At 36.2% G+C, this 24,566-nt stretch overlaps 1 protein-coding gene across 1 annotated transcript; it reads right to left on the reverse strand.

Moving 5' to 3' along the window:
- Window positions 1-10,055: 10,055 nt before the first annotated feature.
- LOC127528883 (uncharacterized) lies at window positions 10,056-11,159 on the reverse strand. The gene is made up of 2 exons (XM_051930402.1): window positions 10,442-11,159; window positions 10,056-10,225 (listed from the first exon to the last, which is right to left on the reverse strand). Exons 1-2 carry the CDS (start codon window positions 10,946-10,948, stop codon window positions 10,121-10,123), a joined length of 612 nt encoding a protein of 203 aa, XP_051786362.1. The 5' UTR covers window positions 10,949-11,159; the 3' UTR covers window positions 10,056-10,120.
- Between the last annotated feature and the right edge of the window lie 13,407 nt (window positions 11,160-24,566).

Here is a 24,566-nt window from a genome sequence, read left to right on the forward strand (position 1 = left end):
GCACTGGCAACAAAGGGTAGCCAGGACTATAAAGGATTTCAAAACAAAGTCCACTCCAGTTTAAACACAAACATAACCTTTAATGCAAAAAATATCCAAAAATATAACATTAACAGTTCCCACTACCAGCATTTTCTCCCCTGCCCGCTCAAAAGCAAACTGTTCCAAATATGAACAGTTTGTGCTGGCACTCTTAAAGGCACATCTTACTTTTTATATCATTCCCATTACATGACAGTTAAAAGCTCCACATTATGTTGCATAATAGTAAGAATTTATCTTATTCACATGAAAATATACAGCATAAGATACAGAGTGTATACTGTTCACATGAAAAGAAGCTTCTGGATTAGAGAATCCTAGTATAATCCACAAATGCAGTTTAGCTCCAAACTCACATTTGTGTATTACGGCAAATAAATGTTCCTATTTCAATTTAGGGATAGCAAGATCTCGACAAGCTAAATAGATGCAGCAGTATATATTAAAGGAAATGTTTTATGAAGGTTTGATGATATGGAAACTTCCTTTAATAAATATCTTATAGTTACAAATAAAATGTATAACTTCCTTTATATATACTGTATATATATATATATATATATATATATATATATATATATATATATATGTCTGCATTATCCATCCATCCATTTTCCAACCCGCTGAATCCGAACACAGGGTCACGGGGGTCTGCTGGAGCCAATCCCAGCCAACACAGGGCACAAGGCAGGAACCAATCCAGGGCAGGGTGCCAACCCACCGCAGTGTCTGCATTATTTATCTGCTTTATTTATTTGCTACAGAAATAAATGTTGTTTAACAAATCCCATTTGAAATTGTAGAAGGATAAACATTTTCCATTCTTTTTGTATTGTCTTTACTGAATCAGTGTTCAAGCAATAATAATAATAATAATTCTTTACATTTATATAGCGCTTTTCTCACTACTCAAAGCAATGAACATTGTCCATATGACTTGCATGTTAATGGAATTTTTTTTTTTTTGGAAAAAGGTGATTGCTATCTGATGTCATCTTTTACATAGAAGGCTTCCTTGATCATGGCTTAACATTAACAGAATACATTTATTAGACAGGTTTTTGTATAACATATCTGTCTGTGTCCAGGATTTCCTATTTTACAAAGATGTCATAGTCTCTTGAATTTCAGAAAGACCCAGAGGACAACCAATCTATTCTTTGCATGGGAAGTCAAGCTGTGGTATTTCTACTTTATCATTAAAAGTAAGATCCAAACTTTAAAAGCATTAGATGTGTATAACATCTTATCATACTCCTTAAATGTATTACTTATTTCTTTATGTTCAGTAACTTTAATTTTATCTGTATTATTTATTTCTGTATTTGCATTCCACACTTGCTTCCTATGTAATTGCTGGGTCAGAATCTTATTAGCCTTTCCTCTTTGTTCATAATAAGAGTGTCATGACTTTAATAATATTTGCTCTTATCTTATGCAGTCAATAAGACAAATTCTGCTTGCAGAGCTAGTGCCTTTTATAAAAGTGGTGAGAGATTTTAGACAATTATCAGTCATTAATTTTCTGATGCCTTTCAGGCTAGTAATTCATTTTTGTGTGAAAGCAGTAGAGTTCGAGTAGCTCTGTAGAAGATACCTTACCTCTTTTACTCATCAGCCAGAGGCAACAACATAATTCAGATAAATCTACGTTGGTCTAGATTCTACCTATTATGAAAACGTATTTAATATGTAATTTCACTTTTTAAAGGTTTTTACTTTTTTCTTAATTAGCTGTTCATTCAACTACTTTTTTATTCTTTTTATTTTAAACAAGCCACATATATATAATCAGTAGATGATGTTAAGTTTCACTCCCATTTACAATGCATCTGTCATTCTTTTCATAGAACATAAGGGGACCTGTCAGGTAAAATTATGCTGCGTTGTCAGTCAATACAATGGTATGTTTTGTAGAATACCATGCATACATTTATTTGGATGACAGAGCCAAAGTAAAACTAATAATGATCATTACTGTATATAAATGAGACCTTATTATGTCTTGTAAGATTGATATGCATGAAATACATTTTAAAAAGTTTGCTTCTTTAAACCCTTTCAAGTTTGTAAAACACGAATATTTATTCCACTAAATTACCATTTTTTTGCTTCTTTTTAAATGACATCCAAATAATTAATAATATAAAATTTCTTAGGGAGAAGTTTTTTTTCAGCTTATTACAAAAGTACTACTTTAGGCAGATACAAATAAAGAACTTTCAATAAAGAAAGAAATACAGTACATAGTTCTATATTCTAGATTAATTTCTTCTCAATCTGATGGTCATTTTAAGTTATGCACAAAATCTTTTCATATTAAAATAAAGAAGCAAACTACTTTATTAAACTATTAGCATAACTCAAATTAAAAACATTACCATAGAGTTCATGTTGTTTTGTAATTTAAATTTCTAAATACCACATCTGTCACTCTGCATGCCAGCACTAAGCAAATGATAAAAGTAAAAAAAAAATGTTTGACCGGAGGCATGTAGTTTAAATTATTTCGGATATTAACATACATAAGTCAGTACAATGGTTAAAAGTAGATGATTTAAGGAATTATATACTGCAGAAATATATTTTAAATCTGTACAGCTATATTTAATTATTTTAAAACAATTTTCAACATAATAATTAGGTTTAGTTTTCCTTTGAGACCTGAAATGATTTTATTGTTTATGACCAGAAAATTAAAATAGAAAGAGTCAATAGTTCGTAAAAATAAACTGAATAATAAATTATAGGTAATGATAAACAAACAAGAAATAGTAAAAGCTAGACAGGTTATGTTAAAGGAAAAAAGACAAAGCATATATATTTACAGGATATGTTAAATATTTGATACTATTTAAACTTTTTTGTGTGCTACTTTTTTGACAATATGCAAATTTTTTAAGCTATTTAAAATATATGTATCTGTCTGCTACCAAATTATTTCATTGAAGTTTTTTTGCCCAAGTGTCAACACATTACTGGATTACCAGCACAAATTGCCACACACATCAGGAAACCAAACAGAAAATCAGTAAAACACAAGAAGACACAAATGTCTATATATATAAAACAACCAAACGTCCGGCATTCATCCATGACTGCGCGTAATATCTCCTGGCATCCGCAAGAGGGCTGCAATGTCCAATGAACAAAGGCAACTCCCAAACAAAAGAGGGATGTAAGGGCTAGCATTTCCACTGAACAGAGGTTCCTAAATGATCGAAACACACGGACTTAACATCGTACCTTGCTCTGCTGATACATAAATAATGTCCCATTGTGGGGGAACTGAGATTTACCATCAGCAAATATCTTGGACAGAGCACAATCTAAAGATTATTGATAACCCTAAAGTCATCTCCAGTTATTTGCTACAACCTCAAAGAGAATTCTTGCAAGTTGTTTTTTTTTTGTAAATGTTTAAAATATTCTTTCAGATATAATAGAAAGCCTTTCTTCTTAATAATCTGTGTCAGAGTTGATTTTTTGTGTTAAATATGATTTTCACTATTTGATTATATATTGATTATATTGAATGACTTATATTCTTGTTAACTGTTAGCTTTTGCCCTTAGCAGTCTTAGAAGGTGTTTTAATTAAAGCCTCTTGATCTGTGTTACTTTTGCAGAAGGTTATGCACTGATAAGAAAACCAGTATAATCTGGTGTAACAGAATTTTGACTCCTAGAGTCTGTTTATCAGTAACTGGCAAGGACATGCTCACTAATCACGTTCTCCTGTAATTATCTGTATGTTTAAAAAATGTAAATAACTGTGTTAATTCAGTCATCTCCTTTTTAATACTGTGGTGACTCCTCACATATCAGTAATAAAAGCAATTTTCCCATTCTGAACTGGGTTTTTGAATTTGACTTTAACAATTGGCAATGCGAACACTTACTGCTGTTCTTCTCACCTACAGCACCGGATAAGGTAAGATAGTATTTTCTGACAGTTTTGTGAATGACTTGGGAGGCTGCAATACATAAAATAAAGTTCAATTAGAATTATTATATACATTTTTCAGTAAGGCAAGATGTGTAAGCAGTAGAGTAGCACAAATAGCCAGAGATTATTTGTGTGTTGTGTGTGAAATGCTGAGTCATCTACACTTACCTTCTACTTTGGTTGTGTTAGTTATTAGAGAAATTTAGCATTTTTGTATTTAAGTTTGACATACTATTTATACAGAATTAAAGTTTATGTGTTTGCATGGGTTTACAAGTGCAGGTATCTTTGAAGGGTACAGAAAGTAAACTTGAGAACTGACAAAATGGTAAATTCGCAGTCCATGTGATTAATTAATATGGGAAGCACAGCCTACCTTGACAGAGTAAAGAAAATTAGAAGAGGAAGTAAAAATATATTCTTCAAAGATAGTGTATGTTTTAACACCTCCATAATTACTCCTATATTTTTAAAAGAATAAATCACATTTTTTTTAATCTAAATTAAATAATGATTCTGCATGATGGAATAGTGGTCCTGGGTTTAAATCTGCAAAGGGTTTTCTTACACATCCTTAAAGATGTGCAGGGATGTAATAACTGGCAAATCTAAAGTAGCCCCTGTGTAACCGTGTGTTTTGGTACAGGTATGTGAGTGAGTTAGCACCGTGTCAAAGTGGAGCACTGGCTTTTTCCTGTCTTGCAACCAGTGCTGCCTTAGATGGTTTCCAGCCCAACACAACTCTGAATTAGATTAAGTGACATTTTTGAGTATTCTTTTAATCTGCCATGTTAGTGTTAAAAATGTCAATATTGAATATTTAAATGGATATTTAGGCATACTGAAGGCAAAGAATTAGAGCTCTTTTCCAATTTATTTTTCCATGTAAAAAATGCACGGCCCTTGTATGTGTTTTCATTAAGGTAAAATATATTACACCTAAAACAAGTTAGATTAAGACTGGCAAGTTAGAGGAACTAAATATGCATAAATACTACAGAAACAAAAAAATTCTAACTCAAATATATACTATAGATACATATGAAAAAATAAAACAAACAGAACTTAAAGTCCAGGATATAGTGAACTTAGGAGATGTTTAATTTTAACATCTTTCTTACAAAGTATGCAATTCAAAGATGAGCATTATACTTATAGATATCTGATCCTCACAGAAATACAAATTGTATATTGCCTTATGAAAGCAATGTGATGTTGTCTTAGTTTGTCAGCCAATAAGACTGGAGCAAAATAGAAGAAGCCACAGTCTTGGGCCATTTTGTTTTTGTTTTTCCATTCGGACATGGTACAACAAAGACAAAACATACTGTAAAATTGCCATCTGTGCTGCCTCCAAAATTTGATGAGCATCTCCTCTGTTGTCATAATCCAAAACACTCACTTTTCTTCTTTTCTTGCATCTGCCAATATTCCTTACTGTTTGTGGGTATTTCATGCACTGTACTTCCGTTTCAGTATTAAATAGTGGCTAAGTCTTGCAGACAATCCAAACCTTTCTCTGTGTAAAGAGAACACAAAGAGGCTCATAAATGGTCTGGGGCACTCGTTGGCAAAACCCTGTGTATTGAAAGGGTACAAAAGAAAATTCATGTTTGGCGCTTAAACTGAGACTAGTCCCATTGTGGTGATTAAGTCTGCCCTAAAATGGCGGTATCTCTGGATATGATGTTTCCTGGGAGGAAGAGTCAAACATAGCTGGGTTGTTTCTGGAAGTGACATCATAAATGGTAGCACATCATTTTTCCTTCCTATAGAGGGGAAAGAAGAAGAGATACTGTTACTGCTTAGCACCCTCAGGTGGCCCGGGGTAAAATTGTCATCAATCAAGCCTGCAAGTTGTTCCCGCACGTGTTTCACAACTGGAAGCTCATTATAATAAAATCAAACCACTTTGATATGGTTGTTCACAAGCACAGATAGTTGTATAATGGTATTATTAGGCTGTTGGAAATTTCACATTACATAACTGGCACTACAGCTTGCTCCAACTTTCTTCAACCCTTATTTCCTATACATGTAGGGCCATCCAGCCAGTTAAATGGTAGTTTTCTATTTCTGGTTAAACCAGCTATGCCTCACTACAAAGCAGCTGTTTTGCTCCTGAGAAACCAGTTGTGCCTCGTTAAAAGGCAGTTATTTTTTACAGAAAAAGAAAAGTGTTCTATTAAGTTCTGTTACTGTTCGATTAAGCTAGTACAAGATCAATCTTGTTTTTATTTTGTCTGCCATCCAACAAAAAGAATCACAGTTTTCTTTTCTATCCTGCGTGCTGATTCACTTGACAGTAGTTAAATCATCATCATCTAAGTTTTTGGTTTCTACTGACTCAGACTTCTTGTTGTATACCTGAAAGATAACTTTTAGTACTTAAAGTCCCGAGTAAATCTATTTTTGTTAAATAAAACTAGTTAAAATGACTACAAAAACATGTAGTTAATCAAAATAAAAATGAAACTAAACATTGAATGAAAAATTAAAATGAATTTAAAACTATACCCTTGAAAACTAACTGAAATAAAATTAAAATGGGTGGAAATAACATAGTGTTGGTTCTGCTTTTTAAATAAGTCCATTTCCAGCAACTTACTTTTGACCAATGTTGCCTCAGAGGAGTGTGCTTGTGTGGAATGCACAAATTTGTAAATTTGAGATCACAACATGTTCAAGTGGAACACAGAGAATGAAGTCAGGAAACCCCTCACCAAAAATTCACAAAGGAGTGATGGAACACAGCCCCGTTTCAGGTAATCGGTGTCACAGATGGCCGGGATGCCTCTTCACTGAGAGGACCGGGGGAGCAAGCGTGGGCAGCACAGTACCTACCCCAGGACGTTAGATGGCAGCCCCCATGGGTTGCAGTGGTGCCTCGGAGTCCCGCAGGGCTTCATGGGAGTTGGAGTTGGTTACAGCCCTGTTGGGATCCGGGGGTGTTGCCAGGGGGTGCTGCCACAGCTGTTGAGCCCTCCTGGGTGGGTTTTCCGCCACACCTGGAAGTGCTGGTGGGAATAGGTCAACAAGCACCTGAAGCACTTCCAGGGGAGTTATAAAAGGAGCCAGCAGTCACCACTCCGAGAGTTGGGAGGAGGGAGACAAAGCTTGCCGGAAAGGAGTAGAGGAGAACGAATAAAAAACAAAGAGAAAGTAAATAATATTAAGTATAGTGCTTGAGACTGTGTTGTGCCTGTGGGAAACGAGGAAGGTATTTTCCCACAAGGTGAAGAAAATAAAAACATTTGTTTTATCAATGTGCCTCCTGTGTCTGTCTGTGTTGGGTTGAGTGCTAGTATGGCGCCATCTACTGTCACATCAGATATTAAAGCTTGCCATGGCCAATCCATAACTACTTTAAAGATTAAACCTTAATGTGACTCAATTAATTTTTCTTATGCATATTCATTGTGAAAGTTATTTTAGTTTGGCTGTCATTTTTTTTATAAAGTAAATTTGGAAACATGGCTGCAGCTGCATTTTTCCAAAATTATCAAAGTTCAGCAGCTCTAACTCAAAAAATGGGATTCAACAAAAGCCTGGTGTGCCGAAATGATTCCACAGACAAAATATCTTTGTTTTTAAAAGTTTTAGTTAAAATTCAAAGTAGAACAGTTCACACAAAAAAGAAAAAAAAATTAAATAGCAAAAAGAAAGGAAAAGTTCTTGTTAAGATAAGTTCTGTTCAAAGCTTAAATCTTGTTACATTTCAGATCGTTGCAAATCACTTCAAACGTTTCTGAACCATTTCAGAATGATAACGTTTCTGAACCATTTCTAGACAGTCAGAAAACTGTATGCCTATCCCATTTCTGAGTTGAAAATGAGTCTTTCAAGTCCCTGTTTACTGGGACCTGTTCTAAACACAACTGACTTAATTATCACACTATCTCAGGTAAAGCAAGAAATTTCTATCTCTTACTAACTTATAGGGGGAAAAGACCATACCATTGTCTATGACTATGGAAGAAATTTATATTCTATTCGAATTAAGCAAACATTAATATGAGTTTAACTCAAAACTTTAACTTTCTAAGATTGGCTCTTACATTTCCTGTCCCTAATTGGCTATGCAGGAGCAGAGACAATTACTATACTTTACTTCAATATGAGCCAATTAACTTTACTTTTACATTAACTATTGTTTTCAAATCACTAGCAATAACACTGCAAACAAACATTTTAAAAAATTCTTATTTCAAACATTGGCTGTTTCTTGGAGCAGGCACAGTTTATTCACGGGTCTGTCCAGTGTGCTGGTTTTGGTTTGCACACAAACTCTTCTGACTGCACCTTTGGCATCTGGCATTGTCTTGATGACTCGACCCATTACCCAGGGGTGTAGCTTTATCTACAATTAAAACAATGTCCCCTGGTTCAAAATTTCTTCTTGGTGCAAGCCATTTTTGATGTTCTTGAAGTACTGGCAAATACTCTAGTCCATCTTTTCCAAAACAGATCTGCCATGTATAGAACTTGTTTCCAGTGTCTTTGTGAGTAGTGTTCATTATCTGAAATGAGTTCAGGTGGCATATCAGGTTGTGTCGTCATTAACAGCAAGTGATTGGGTGTGAGTGGTTCTAAAACATTTGGGTCATCTGATGTCTTTGTAAGGGCTCTGTTATTGATTATTGATTTTAGTGCCATTTTGTTGGCAACAAAGGTCTTGAATCGAATGTTTCGTTTGAAATGTATTTTAGCACTGTGGTGCTGTCAGTCCAAAATGTGGATTCTTGTAAGGGCATTTGAAGCTCACCTTTTAGCATTTTGTCCATTTTAACTGCCACAACGGCTGCTGTCAGCTCCAATCTTGGAATCGTGACATGCTTCAATGGTGAAACTTTTGACTTGCCCATCAGGAATGAACAATGCTTTTTGCCCTCTTCATTGGTTAAGACAAGTGACAGTGCCATATCCATCTTCACTGGCATCTGCAAAATGGTGCATTTGAGATATCTTTATGGTTCCAATCCCAGTAGGTTTGAAGCATCTGTTCACTTTATAGTCTGCAAGTAACCGCAAATCATCCATCCATTTTTTCCATTTCTGAATGTGTTTGACTTCTGCTTCTTCATCCCACCCAAATTTCTCTTTGTACAAGTCTCTTAGAATAAGCTTTGCTGGCAGTAAGGTGGGCGCTAGAAAACCAAGTGGATCATAGACTGAGCTAACAACAGACAAAATACCACGTTTTGTGGTGGGCTTATTTTGTAACTTAATCTGAAATTTGAAACTGTCCATTTCTGTGCACCACTGGACGCCCAGGGCACGCTCTGTGGGAAGGAGGCTGTGGCTCAAATCTAAGTCCTTTTGTTCATGAGCTCTGTCATCTTCAGGAATAGAAAATAAAACTGTTCTGTTACTACTCACCCACTTAGTCAAATAAAATCCCCCTTTGAGGCATAGAGCTTGGAGGTCCTTTGCCAGCTTTATTGCTTGTTCTTCTGTTGCCACCGACTTTAAACAGTCATCCACATAGAAGTTATTGAGAACGGTGTTAACAGCTTTCTCAGGAAATGTATCTCTGACACCCTCGGCTGTTCTATGCAAAGCATAAGAAGCACAACTGGGTGAAGAAGTAGCACCAAAAACATGTACTGTCATTTTGAATTCTTCTAGGTCTTTACTTAGATTACCTTCAGGCCACCATAAAAAGCGTAAAAGATCAGTGTCTTTATCTGGTACTTTAACTTGGTAGAACATCGACTTAATGTCTGCCATTAATGCTACTGGCTCCTTTCTGAATCTTGTAAGGACGCCAATAAGCGTGTTAGTTAGGTCAGAGCCTTTTAATGATTGTTCGTTAAGTGAAGTCTCCTGGTAGGTGGCAGTGCAGTCAAAGACCACTCAAATCTTATTTTTCTTTGGATGATACACACCATGATGTGGGATGTACCACATTCTGCCTTCATTGCAATTCAGGCTTTTTTTGGGTACTTTGACAGCGTAACCCTTTTCAATAATGTCTTTCATGAAGGTATTATAGTCTCCGTGGAAACCTGAATTTTTGCTCAGTTTTCTTTTGAGTCCAATAATACAATGTTCAGCATTTTAAGTGTTTCGTCCTTCAAAGGCAAATTTAAACAATAGTGACCACCTACCAGTCTCGCAGATTCTGAGGCTATGTGCATGAACTTGATGTCCTCCTGTGACATTTCCGCTTTCTCTTCACAGCTGCGCTCTGGAAAATCTGTGTTATACTGTTGCAGCAGCATATCTTCAATTTCTGTTATTGACACATGATAGATTGAATATTTGGGCAGTTTACCACTTTGTTTTGTGAGGTCATCTATCTCTTTGTATGGTCCACCAACCTCCCATCCAAGTGTAGTCTTCATAGCATGAGGTCCACCTTCTTGGCTAGGTATAGTTTGCAACTGCTTGAAGATTCCTGGGTACTTGATTCCTATTAAAAGATCAACTTCAGAGTCAATAGACATACCTCTTTAAGATATGCCCACTTATCGATATCTTCTTTTAGTGGAATACTTTCTCTGTTCACTGGAATGGAGACCTGCGTGAAGACTTTTGACAAATCAATATATTCATCATTATTGAGACCACAGACTTGCAAATCTGATAAGACAGAACATTGGGTTAGCATTTTTGAATCATCATCATAATTACTCATAGTTTTGAGGAATACTTGTGTTCTTCTCCCTTGAAGGTTTAATTGTCTCTGGAGCTTTTCAGTGCCAATTGTTACTGTACTGCTGAGATCTATAAAGGCACATGTTTCCACATACCTTTCACTTTTCTTGAATTTTACCTTAACGGGAACCACGTACAGCACGCACTCTTCACCGGCCCCAGTAAAGGTACAAGTTCCAGTCTCAGTCTCCCTTTCAGCAGGTGTTTCCATGCTGGCTATAGCCATAGGTGTCACTCCAACCTCTTTTTTGATATGCAAGATATCTGGGTGCTGAAAAGAACACGTCTGACATTTCATTCTTTCTTTACAGTTCTTACCAAGGTGTCTCTGTTTGAGACAATGAAAACATAAACCTTTAGATTTTAAAAAGTCAATTATTTCTTTATGTGGCAGTTCTTTGATTTTACTACACTCAGCAAGGATGTGTTGGCCATTGCAGAATACACAAAGCTTTTTAAATGCACAGGAATCATCAACAGTCTTTTTGACTGAGGTTTCTCGAGTCCCCTTTTCAACAGCATCAGAAATACGTGTGGTAAAAATATCTCCCGATCTCTGTCTGTACTTCTGAGGAGACCTACTTTGTCAGTCTTTTCCTTTTTCTCTGTGCTACCTTGTGAAACATCTCCATAAAAAGGATCCATCATCATCCTTACCTGACGATGTAGAAAGGTGGTTACAGTAGGTGATCAATACCTGCCCTTCTTGCTTTCTTTAAATTCAAAGGCCCAGGTTTGCCACTTATCTCGTAAAGAATATGGGAGCTTAAGAGATTATTATGCAAATATTTGGATTGTTGTTGAATATGTCACAACTCCCTGCACTTGTCATTGCGTCCATACAGTTATCAAGAAAGGATGCATATTCTCTGAGGACTGCATTTTGCTTCAATTGAGGCCACTTCAATGCCTTTTCTATGTATGCATCAGCTATGAATACTTCATCACCAAAGTAAGTTTCAAGTTACTTTCTGGCTTTTTCATAACCTCGACTTGATGGCAGTTGCACACAGCCTTTAACTAAATCCTGAGCAAGACCTCTTGTGAACTGGATCAAATAATCTAATTTATCTTGAGGGTTTTCTAACACATTCCCAACAGCGTTATCAAAAGCCCTAATAAAGTCTGCATAAGCCAATGGGTCACCTGAAAATAAAGGGACCTTCCTGTGTGGTACTTCACCACGTGGCACAGGAGTTATCCTTTGTTTGGTTAGCGTTTTAGCCATTTTGCTGATTGCTTTATGACATTCGGCTTGATTTTTTTGACATTTAGCTTGATTCTTCTGATATTCGACTTGATTCCACGCTAGCACCTCCAGTATATCATTTCTGGAGCTCTGAGTGTCGATTTTTCTGGTATTTGTGGATTTTTCCTGTCTTTCCACTTTAACTTTAAGTTCATGTAGCATTTGTAGGATACTATCAAGTTCTGTCCGTTCAAATATGACTGTCGAAGAAGGTGATGAAGCTACAGCACTTCTCTGGGCTAAAGAGTCACATTTAATATAAAGAGCGCGCTTTAACTGAAGAGAAGCCTTTTGTACTCTTGACTTTGTACTATCCCGTTCTTGCAATTGCATCTCTCCGAATTGATCAATTAATTGTTCGTCTGATGTGTATATTAAAAGGCTATTTGTAACTTTCAGCCATGTCGTTGCAGCGTCAATAAATTTATTCCAGATCTTAGAGCTTTCTGCGAATGTCGGTTTCTGTTTCTTGAACACGCCTTCTTTACTTAGCACTGATAGTAGTCTGTTATTCAGCTCTTCAATCTGACTGCGTCTCACAAAAGATTTCACTACTTCTAAGTGATTTTCTGAGTGTTTTTAAGGCTTTCGATTTCAGCCGTGAGCTCAGAAAGCTGATCTTTCCTTCTACTAATATGATCTTTAAGATCTCCAATTACATTCTCTGACTTTGAGTCCGTACTTAGATCACTCCCAACTTCATTTGAGCTATGCGTGGACGTTGCAATGACAACAGCTCGAGTAACTGACAGGGTGTTTCCTGACAACAACTTCGTCACAATCGGTAGGCTCCAACAAAGCAGATTACTTCCTTACAGCGAGGCTTCACTGACTCAGGCAAAAGCACAAGCGATCATCCACAATGTCTTTTATAATATCACAGTCTCTTAAATCTTCTCAAGTTCAGGTATGGTGCACCTTGATTTCATTTACGATCATGCAGTGATGGAAGATAAGAGCACAGTACCTCGGAATAGCTCAGTTCTTTTTCTTTTGTTGTCGATTTCTGGAGCACAAGCGTCCTCTGTCCTCAGATGGTAGATTCTAGTTCAAGTTCAACGGCTTCAAATGGCTAGTTTTCTGATGAAAATGTAGCTGCGTTTTTCCAAAATTACCAAAGTTCAGCAGCTCTAACTCAAAAAATTGGATTCAACAAAAGCCCGACGTGCTGAAATGATTCCACAGACAAAATATTTTCGTTTTTAAAAGCTTTAGTTAAAATTCAAAGTAAAACAGTTCACACAAAAAAGAAAAAAAATTAAATAGCAAAAAAAAGGAAAAGTTCTTGTTAAGAAATCTTGTTACATTTCAAATTGTTGCAAATCACTTCAAACGTTTCTGAACCATTTCAAAATGATGTTTCTGAACCATTTCTAGATGGTCAGAAAACTGTATGGCTATTCCATTTCTGAGTTGAAAATGAGTCTTTCAAGTCCCTGTTTACTGGGACCTGTTCTAAACACAACTGACTTAATTATCAAAGGTATGTTCTTACCTTATTTGAAAGTGGTAAAATGTTTTTGATTAATGGTGTAATGCTTTCTTTTTTCCTTTATTTTTTTGTCTAGCTTTGATTTGTATGTGATGGTTTTGGACTAAGAACTAGAGGAATAGACATACTTGTTTAGGAACTGAGGTGTGCACGTATGTATATGTGTATTGCTTATGACTAGAAAACTGAAACAGAAATGGTTAATAGTTCATAACATTAAACTGAACATGAAATGACGAGCAAAAATAGAACAGAATTTAAAAATGGAACTAAATGGATCTAAAATAACACAAACATATTTCCTTTAAATTTTTGCAAAGTACAGACTCTATTCAATGAACACAGCTACCTTTTACAGCATGATTGTCATGGTTTCACAGATCAGTAGGTTTGTGCATTGTCACATATACAGGGTACAGTGAATTTCTTACTTGTGTGAGCTAAATCAACCTGCTCAATATTTTACTGCCCCAAAGATCTAAAATGGTGGCATCCATGAAGAAATGAATGCACACAATTAATGAGTAAAGTAAATAAATGAAAACATTCAGGAAATGGAGAAGCATCCTAACATTAAATACCTGCTCTGTTTTTGACCACAGTTTTTCAAACCTTAATACTGTAAATCCATCCATCCATCCATTATCCAACTCACTATATCCCAACCACAGGGTCACGGGGGTCTGCAGAAGCCAATCCCAGCCAACACAGGACGCAAGGCAGGAAACAAACCTCGGGCAGGTCGCCAGCCCACCACAGTAATACAGTAAATTGTACCTTAAAATCATGACCCTTGTTATATCACAGAAAGAGTAATCTACTCAAGGATTCATGACTAAGCCATACAGCAGAAACTCCAATGTAAAAAAAAAAAAATGGACTGCCAACTTATAATATCAAAGCTAGTTACATACAGTCATATGAAAACATTTGGGAACCCTCTTAATTTTTTTGATTTTTGTTTATCATTGGCTGAGCTTTCAAAGTAGCAGCTTCCTTTTAATATATGACATGCCTTATGGAAACAGTAGTATTTCAGCAGTGACATTAAGTTTATTGGATTAACATAAAATATGCAATATACATCATAACAAAATTAGACAGGTGCATAACTTTGGGCACCCCAACAGAGATATTACATCAATACTTAGCTGAGCCTCCTTTTGCAAATATAACAGCCTCTAGACGCCTCCTATAGCCTTTGATGAGTGTCTGGATTCTAGATGGAGGTATTTTTGACCATTCTTCCATACAAAATCTCTCCAGTTCAGTTAAATTTGATGGCTGCCGAGCATGGACAGCTTGCTTCAAATCATCCCATAGATTTTCGATGATATTCAAGTCAGGGGACTGTGACGGTATTCCAGAACATTGTACTTCTCCCATTGCATGAATGCCTATGTAGATTTCGAACTGTGTTTTGGGTCATTGTCTTGTTGGAATATCCAACCCTTGCGTAACTTCAACTTTGTGACTGATGCTTGAACATTATCCTGAAGAATTTGTTGATATTGGGTTGAATTCATCTGACCCTTGACTTTAACAAGGACCCCAGTCCCTGAACTAGCCACACAGCCCCACAGCATGATGGAACCTCCACCAAATTTGACAGTAGGTAGCATGTGTTTTTCTTGGAATGCGGTGTTCTTCTTCCACCATGCAAAGCGCTTTTTGTTATGACCAAATAACTCAATTTTCTGTCTCATCAGTCCAAAGCACTTTGTTCCAAAATTAATCTGGCTAAATGAGCATTTGCATACAACAAGCAACTCAGTTTGTGGCGTGAGTGCAGAAAGGGCTTCTTTCTCACATAAAGACTAATCTTCCTGCCTCCCTTGATCCTCTTCAGTTTGCATACCGCTCAAACAGGTCAACTGAGGATGCCATATGCTCTGCCTTTTAACTCTCCCTGACATATCTGAATAAAAAAGACACATACAGTATATCAGGATGCTATTCATAGACTTTAGCTCTGCCTTCAACACAATCATCCCTCAAAAGCTGGTTGTAAAACTGAGCAGGTTGGGCCTGAACACCACCCTCTGCAATTGGATCCTGGACTTCTTGACAGAGAGGCCCCAGTTAGTTCGGATGGGCTACAACACTTCCAGAAACATCACACTGAGCACTGGAGGGCCGCAGGGCTGCATGCTTAGTCCACTGCTGTTCACCCTGCTGACTCACGACTGCACAGCCATGCACAACACCAACCACATCATCAAGTTTGCGGATGATATGACGGTGCTGGAACTGATAAGCAGGGATGATGAAACAGCATACAGAGATGAGGTGGAAAGGCTGTCTGCATGATGTGAAGACAACAATCTATCTCTCAATGTCGACAAGACAAAAGAGATAATCGTGGACTTCAGAAAATCACATCCTGCCCACATCCCACTCAGCATCAACGGTTTGGATGTGGAGACTGTTAGGAGTACGAAGTTCCTTGGTGTGCACATAACTGAGGAACTTACGTGTACACATAACACCTCATCACTAATCAAGAAAGCCCAGCAGAGACTACACTTCCTGACGCGGCTGAAGCGAGCAAGTCTTCCGCCTTCCATCCTCACCATGTTCAACAGAGGCACCATTGAGAGTGTTCTGACCAGCTGCATCACTGTCTGGTATGGCAACTTCAACATATCCGATCGCAAGCGCCTGCAAAGGATAGTGAAGACAGCAGAGAACATTATTGGGGTGTCTGTCCCTTCACTACAGGACATATTTTACAAACACATTGCCTGCAAGGCCTGCAGCATTGTGCAGGACCCCTTACACCCCTCACATGGACTTTTCACACTTCTGCCATCCAAGAGATGATACTGCAGCATCAAAGCCAGATCTGCCAGGCTGCAGGAGAGTTTTTACCCCCAAGCTGTTAGACTCCTTAACACCATTCTTCCACCTGGGATCTTCCACACGGCCTCAACCACCTCTAAAAACAAAACTTTTATACATGCAAGCCACTTTCCTGCAAAGACGAGTGTGCATGTAGAAAAGAACTGAAAATCTCATTCTGACCGTGAAGGATTTTAATGTTCTTGATATCCTTCTGCTGTGAAACATTCTGACCTGTCATTGTTTACACATGTTTTCAACAACTATTACCATACACTGATAATTTCTATATCATTTATAACTATTATTTATTTATTTATTTATTATATTACATATCCATTGACTATATTTATGTATCTAGATTGCAAATACCATACATTGCATCAATGTTCATATTGCTTACTACACGTCAATATTGCTGCTACTTCTTTGTCTTGTCTTTGCACAATGTCTTGTCTTGTTTGTGTTTTAATTTTAAATCTTAATTTTAATTTTTAATTTTAAGTCTAATTTTAATTTAATTTAAATTTTTTTATGTGCACTTCATGTTGTTACACTGTGGACCCTGAGCTTCGCAATTTCGTCTGTCTGTGTACTTGTATTGTTGAGATGACAATAAAGTTCACTTTGACTTTGACTTTCTCATCAACATGCCATACAGATGTTATTTGTGCAAATTGCGCTGAATTGTAGAATGAATGTGCAGATACACCATCTGCTGCAAGATGTTCTTGCAGGTCTTTGGAGGTGATCTGCGGGTTGTCTGTAACCATTCTCACAATCCTGTGCATATGCCGCTACTGTATTTTTCTTGTCCTGCCAGACCTGGTTTAACAGCAACTGTGCCTGTGGCCTTCCATTTCCTGATTACATTCTTTACAGTTAAAACTGACAGTTTAAACCTCTGAGATAGCTTTTTTGTAGCCTTCCCCTAAACCATGATACTAAACAATCTTTGTTTTCAGATCTTTTGAGAGTTGCTTTGAGGATCCCATGCTGTCGTTCTTCAGAGGAGAGTCAAAGGGAAGCACAACTTGCAATTGACCACCTTAAATACCTTTTCTCATGATTGGACACACCAGTCTGTGAAGTTCAAGGCTTAATAAGCTAATCCAACCAATTTGGTGTTGCAAGTAATCAGTATTGAGCAGTTGCATGCAGTCAAATCAACAAAATTAAAAGGGTACCCAAATTTTTGCACAGCCAGTTTTTCACATTTGATTTAATTTCATACAACTAAATACTGCTTCACTAAAAATCTTTGTTCGGAAAACACCCCAGTACTCAGATGTTCCTTGGAAATGAAAGACATACCACTGTTATGTTTTTTGTTGAAAGTACAGTAAATTATTATGCAGGCTGAGAGGGGTTCCCAAACTTTTTCATATGACAAAAATAAGCAATTATATGTTGGTTCCAAATGTATCTTGGTATTATTGTACATTAGACTCAAAAACACAAGAGTCTAAAATCCTCAGCATTGATTTTACTATCATTACATAATCACATACTGTACATGTCCATTGTGCTTCTTTACAAATGAACACCATCTGTATATTACCATTCATATTCATATGACATAATAAAGCTGGGAACTTAGAATTACATAGATATGTAGCCCTAAATGTTTTAAACAAAAATTGGTACTGAAAGAAAAACGCATAATTCAGACATCATAATGGGAAAGTCAGTTGTAGTTTGTAGCTGTCTAAATATGTTACATAGAATTAATTTTTAATGTAAAAATGGTTTAATGTGAGATGAATGGAAAGAATTAATTAAAGTAATCAAGTATGTTGAGTGTGTGTTTTCAAGAAAGAGAGATGTGTTGGCTAGTTTTTTTTTTTCTGTACTCTCTGCTGTTCTCTCCTCATTAGTACATGTTCCACTGTCTTTTAGATTTTTGCCAGCAGGGGATTGCTCCATCCTTTCTTCCTTTTCATCCTCACATCAGTCAATGAATAAATATTTATCATTTATATGTGATCAGCTCACTGGACTCAAATATAAATTGCCTATTAATTTCATTTCATTATCTGCTTTATTTAACTGTTTTGGTTACTCTTCTATTCTTCCTGATGATTTTGCTACACTTGCCACTTCTGAGAGACAATTCAAAAATTCATGGTGGTTCTGTAATTTACTGCCTACTTGACATGACCTAACAGACAAAAGAGCGATCTTAAAATTGATCAATGAAATGGGTTAAAGTGTCAGAGATTCAGTTGAAATGCAATGCAAACTCATAAAAGAGCATGTAAGCTTTGGACTAGATAATCAATTATCTAATGTCAGGTCATCTTGTCCAAGAAAAACATGAACTCAAAAGACAGTCTTATAATGCCTTAAGTTCTTTTTTATTTATTAGTGTACAAGGGATTGTCTTGAAAATGATTTAGCCTTTGTCAAGAAAGCCAGCCACCCTGGCCTGCTAGCAAAAACTCAACCTAAAAACAGATTTGAAATTAGAAATGGACAAGGGGCAGTAAAAATGTTAAAAAAAAAAAGAGGAAAAACAATAAAGTTAAAAAATGAGCTTCTATGGGCTAAATTAAATCATCTAACAATTGATAAAGTAACATAAAAGATGACCATTCAGAAATATTTATTTTAAAGTACAGGCATGTCTGCAAAACCACAGGGTATAAGTTCCTGTTTTGCGGGCTGTGAACCTTAAATGAACATTTGAACTAAAATCTCTGCTCCAAAATATTCAATAAAACAATAACAATACTTAGGATTTTTGAAGTAATTGTATAGTAAGCTTGATACTTTTTGCTAATTGTAGCTGAAATTAGGATAAGAAATAGGGAAGTGTAACTAAAAAGGGATAGTTATATAAGTCCATGTTATAAAGATTCGAAATAAAGAAAAAGGAAGGCACCAAAAATGATTACAGAATGTCCCTTTTAGGCTACAGGCACTTAAGGATAGTGGGTGCATTGGAACAAAGTTTTACCAGAGAAGAATGATGAGGATACAATTTAAAAGAGACAGTAGACATGATTAAAGAGAGCTTTTCATCCTGAAAGCAGAAGAGGAGGGCATAATCTGTGTTGGTGCTGCTGATTTATAACACCATTACTTTTTGTTACTTATATTCTAACTGTATTATACTGGCCATACTGTATGTTAAGTACTCAGTAAGTCACTTTTTATACTAATTTTGCATTGCTTACATTACAATAACAAGTGATCAAATAAAAGTACATTGCTATATGCTTTAATGAATTGGATGACACTTTTTAATATTAACTTTTCAAGTTGGGTGTCAACAAAAGTCGACATAAAAGCGGGTGTTGACAAAAGTCGACATCAAGAACTAGAAGAAAAATTTGCATTTGAAAGTAGTAGTTAGGTTTATCCAGTAGATGACAGCAATGTCAGCAATATGAACAGAGTAACGCACTTCATTCATTATTTTTTTACTTACAGCATGGCATTAAATAAATATATTTTCAAAATAAATTATCCACAGAAAATATTTTCTGTATTGTTGATTTAGATTCTACACTGTTACATGAGATTTTCAAGCAATCAGAAGAATGTACTAATAAAAATGACACTGAAAACCAGTGATACCATTGCAACTCATATTACAAACTGTGTCACTTAGCAATACATAGTTGTTTGCTTTGCACACATCATATTTACAGCGTTCATACATTTGTTAGTTGTGTGTTTTTCAGATTTTGAGTAATTTGAGTAAACAGAATGTTCACATTTTTGACAAGAAGTGAGTTTTTTTAATAAAAAAAACATCAGCCTATAACCATATCGAAAGAAAAATTCAGCTTCTAAAGTGTTCATTTGGAGTAGACTCTTGCATTTTTCTTGTCTTGGGGATTCAGTTGTTGGGGTAGGGGATATCTATCCTCATAGCCAGGGAAAGAGAGACAGATAAGCTGGGTTCACCCACCACCTAGGTCTCGACATGTTTCCCTTCAAAGTTTACATGGAGAAAGACATGGATTTCTCCTTTAATTAACATAACCATTAAAACCTCATAAAGTGGCGTACACATGCTGATGACCTCATCCACACGAGAGTCCAAAAATGTAAGCAAAAGAGTAAAAATACTGTATCTATACTCTTATTTAGTGCCATGTAAGCATTAAACATTACTGAACAAAAAATACCATTACCAGATCCTACCGTTTGTGTCTCTTCTCTCTTCTCATTCATTTGAAATAGTGAATCTGGCAAAAACTGTCTGTGTTACCTTAGATTTATGATCTGCATAGCATATCACATTCCTTCAAGTTATATGCTGTTTGTTATCCATTGTTTCATAACTTTCTTCATTTTAAGTTGCTTATTGTGTATATATATTCTCCCAAGCAGGTTCCCAAATCTTAAAAAGATTTCCCTCAGCTCTTCCACTGTTATGAACTTCTACTCTATCTCCTGTTAGCTATTTCTCTTATAATACAAGGGTAAATGGCAAAGGATTTTGGCTTAGTACGGAAGTGGAAACAGTATAACTCAATGAAAAATGTATGAATAGTTAGAAAGGTTTAAAGCTAGAAGAACAATTGTAACCAACAAAGCTCAGTTTGGTCAACCATCAACATCTATCACACAAGCCCAAATCGTAGTCAAATGCCTTCATCACATTTTAGTGTCTGCTATTGTGGCAAATTTGAATATTAGCTATGGATCTACACATGCCATAGTGCATGATGACTTGGGGTACTGTAAAGTTTGAGCAAGATGGGTATAAGCCAACATCTTCAGGAGAATTTCAGGAGGTTTCACTACCTCTGCCCAAAAAAATCTTACTACAGTGTGTCATTCAACAATTGTACAATGCCAGAGAGCAGCATACATGTTAATTTGACCCCAACTTCAGCTAGACTAATGGCAGTGCTGCACTGTGTGAGTTCAAACTACCCATAAGCCATCGTGAACGTGTTGTATCCATCAACTTCTATCCATTGCGGTTACCATGAAATTTTGAAATTGCCTTTGATTTTTGATTTTCCCTTGTATTATTAAAAGATTTACATGTACTGCATTTTATTCTTTCTTGTGGTCAAGATACTTCACTTTCCTCTGTAGTTATCCTTATTGACCTATCATCATCTGCTTTTCTTTTGTCTGTATGAAACTAGAAGCAGTTTCAGTGATGGACAGAATCCTAACTGACTAACCGGTCCTTCTTTTGTCATGGTATAACTCTGTACTGTATTCTGAAACTCTCCCTGTAAGCATACAGTAATGATCAGTGTTTGATCTTCTTCCTGCTAGATATGTATTCCCTAATTTCTCTGGTATATTTTCATTGCTTACCACATTTGTCTGTTCGTGTATAAATACTCATCGTCTTAAGTAACAATCCTTAAAGTGTAACATTTTATACCTATTTTACCTCTCCTTTTTCAAATATTTATTTAATTGTTGCCATGAAGAATTCATCACCAGAGGGGGATTATTGAAGAAAACATTTTTAAGGCCAGATTCTCTTTTTAGCACCAGCCTCCTTTGAAAGCTTTTTATGACATATAAGAGAGACAGTAACAGTTTATCAAGCTCAGGAATCAGATGGGAAAGGAATACAATGATACAGAGGGTGTGGATTGCATGGAAAATGCTGAAGGGAGCATTGAGATTGATAGTAATGGGATTGAGGATATAGTGAAGAAGTACATTGATGAGTTGCTGAATAAGGAGAATAAATAGAATAATGATGTTCATTATGAGAAAATAGAATGACCAAGTTATAAGTTTTCAAAAAAAGGGGTCACACAATCACTGAAAAAGATGAAGAAAGGTAAAGCAGTGGGCCTACCTGAAGTGGTGACAGAAATGGTGAATGCACCTGGATTTGAATGGTTGACAGACCAATGCAACATGATTGTGTGTGAATGGAGGTTTCCTAAAGTTTGGAAGAGAAGTGTGCACATTCTAGTATGCAAAGGCAAGAGTGATACATTGCAGTATGGTTAATATGAAGCAATCAATCTTTTGTAGCAGGTTATGGCAGTAGTTGAGTGATTGCTGCGGAAAAAAAATATGAAATCAGGCACAAGTTAGCGACATGCAGTCTGTTTTCTTGTCTGGAAAGGGAACAACAGATCTTTGACAGACAAATGCAGGAAAAGTATCAAGTGAAAGGAAAGAAGATGTATTAATGCACTTGTAGATCTGGAGAATGTGAGTGATTGTATGCCATGGGAGATTAGTGAGGAGGAAATAGAGAAAGTTAGGTGTGGATCAATGGTTAGTATCTGCAGTGATGTCAATGTATGAGGAAGCACAAGCTGTGCTCAAGACAGCACATGGGGAGACAGAGAGTTTTCAGGTGAAGTCAGGGATACACCAGGGATCCATTTTGAGTCTGTTGCTTTTAGTGATAGCAATCAAGATAGCAACCAGAGAAATACATTAAGGTTACTGTGGAGGCACTTTTATGCCATGGTTTCATATTGATGGCAAAAAGTAAAGCAGAACTGAAGGAGAAGGTAATAAAATAGATAGCTAATTTGTAAGTGAAAGGCCCTGCAATACATATAGGAATGACCATGGTTTTGGTTAGTGACAGTGGAACAGAAGATGTGGAAGAGGTGGGTGCATGGCCATGTGCCGTGTGTAGTAGATGTATTGGAAGCATGGCAATTCTCAGAAGTAGGTACATAAAAGATGTTGTGGTGTGAAGAGAAGTTTGCAGGTAGTATGTAGAGAGGGGTACAGAACGTAAATTTAGATATTGGTGAAAATTAATTGTATGATGTGATTGTGTAAAGTGTAAAAATGCATAAAAAGGTTTTAAACAAATTATCTTTTTAACTTTTTGAATCAGCAAGAATTCAATTGCCCTTGTCATACATGTGCGTTTGGGAGAAAGTCTAAGGGTTTAACTGAGGCTGAGGGTAAGACATGGAGTCAGGGGTTGATGAAGTGCACTAATGTCTCTTCTCCCTCTCCTACAGATCGCCAGAAGAGAAGCCCAGCTAAATCACTTCCAGCTTCCACACTCCCTTCCTGACCATGACATCCCGCTGACCTCACTTCTGCCAAACTCCCTCCTGGACTTGCCTCTTCCTGCCCGCCGCCTAGAAAACCCAACCACCTCACCTTGCTAGTCAGTCCCGTTTTGGACTTCGTACCAGACACTACTCTGGCATTTTTTTTTCAATTTAAGCAATTATGTTTATAATATATGGGGTGGATCCCTAAACCTTTTCTGTGTTTCTCTCTATTTCTTACACCCTTCTTAAGAGTACTGAACACAGACATAGTTTTTCTGAAGACTGTACTTAATAAAACAAATAACATTTTTATTCTTAAGTTTTATGAATTCATGCAATTGAAAGTCAAATTCCTTTTCAAAATATATACTTTGAAGTAAACATTAATTTGTTTAATCTTTGCTAGTGAAATATGCCTTTTGATATTTGTTGTAGGTGGTACACCCACTGGTATGCACAATTGCATGTAAGTTTTCTTCTTTTACAAAGGGATCAGTTTCATATTTATTTCTTTTTACTGATATCTTTTGCAATGTTTCATAGAAAATACTGAAGGTCTTTCGTTTGTTTATTTGAAAATAAGTCAGAAAATGTATGCATGGTGTAATCTGAATGCATCTGAAGACTTAGTTATCTGTATTGAAAGGTAAAGTATTTTAAATTTTTGTTTATTTCCTTCATCAAAGTGACATATTACATTATTTCTCTTTAAATATTTTTGTAACAATGAGTCATATTTAAAAATAACAGTGATGACAGAATGTAATTATTACAACATCATGTACCTAAATACCAGAACTAGATAAAGTTGATGTGGCTGATAGAACTTTTCAGAGATAGCAGATTCCATCCTGGCTGATGTAAAAATTACAGGTATGATAGTTAATGTACTACTGTTGGTTGTGGTGGATCTATGGCTATTTGTTGTTCATATTTCTTAAATTCTTAAACATAAAAGAAAGTAGCACCTGATAGAGCATTACAATCTATGTTGATATTGATTGTAAAGTTGTTGACTGCAGCTGAGTTGATCAAAATGGATAGCAAGCTATTGTGGCATTTTGCTGGTAAATTAAAGTCTCAATGAAATTTTGTATTGAGTACTTTCATTAACTGTGTACATAATAGCTTATAGAGTTCTTTTCTTGTCCCAGTCATTTCTAGGTAAGTTAGCTGGCCTTTTGATTTCCATGCTTGTTTTTTACTTAAATGTAACTTAAAGATCATTTCATTTACCTGGCATGAGTTCAAGAAGCAGGATAAACGAGTTGCTGTTGCAGATACGATGGCGAGTTACTGCCCACATGTCCATCTCTACTGCCTTTTCAGTAACTTGTATTGGGGATCTGCTTTAATTTCAGAG

The sequence above is a fragment of the Erpetoichthys calabaricus genome, chromosome 1, assembly GCF_900747795.2.
Source record: "Erpetoichthys calabaricus chromosome 1, fErpCal1.3, whole genome shotgun sequence".
Classification (NCBI taxonomy): domain Eukaryota; kingdom Metazoa; phylum Chordata; class Cladistia; order Polypteriformes; family Polypteridae; genus Erpetoichthys; species Erpetoichthys calabaricus.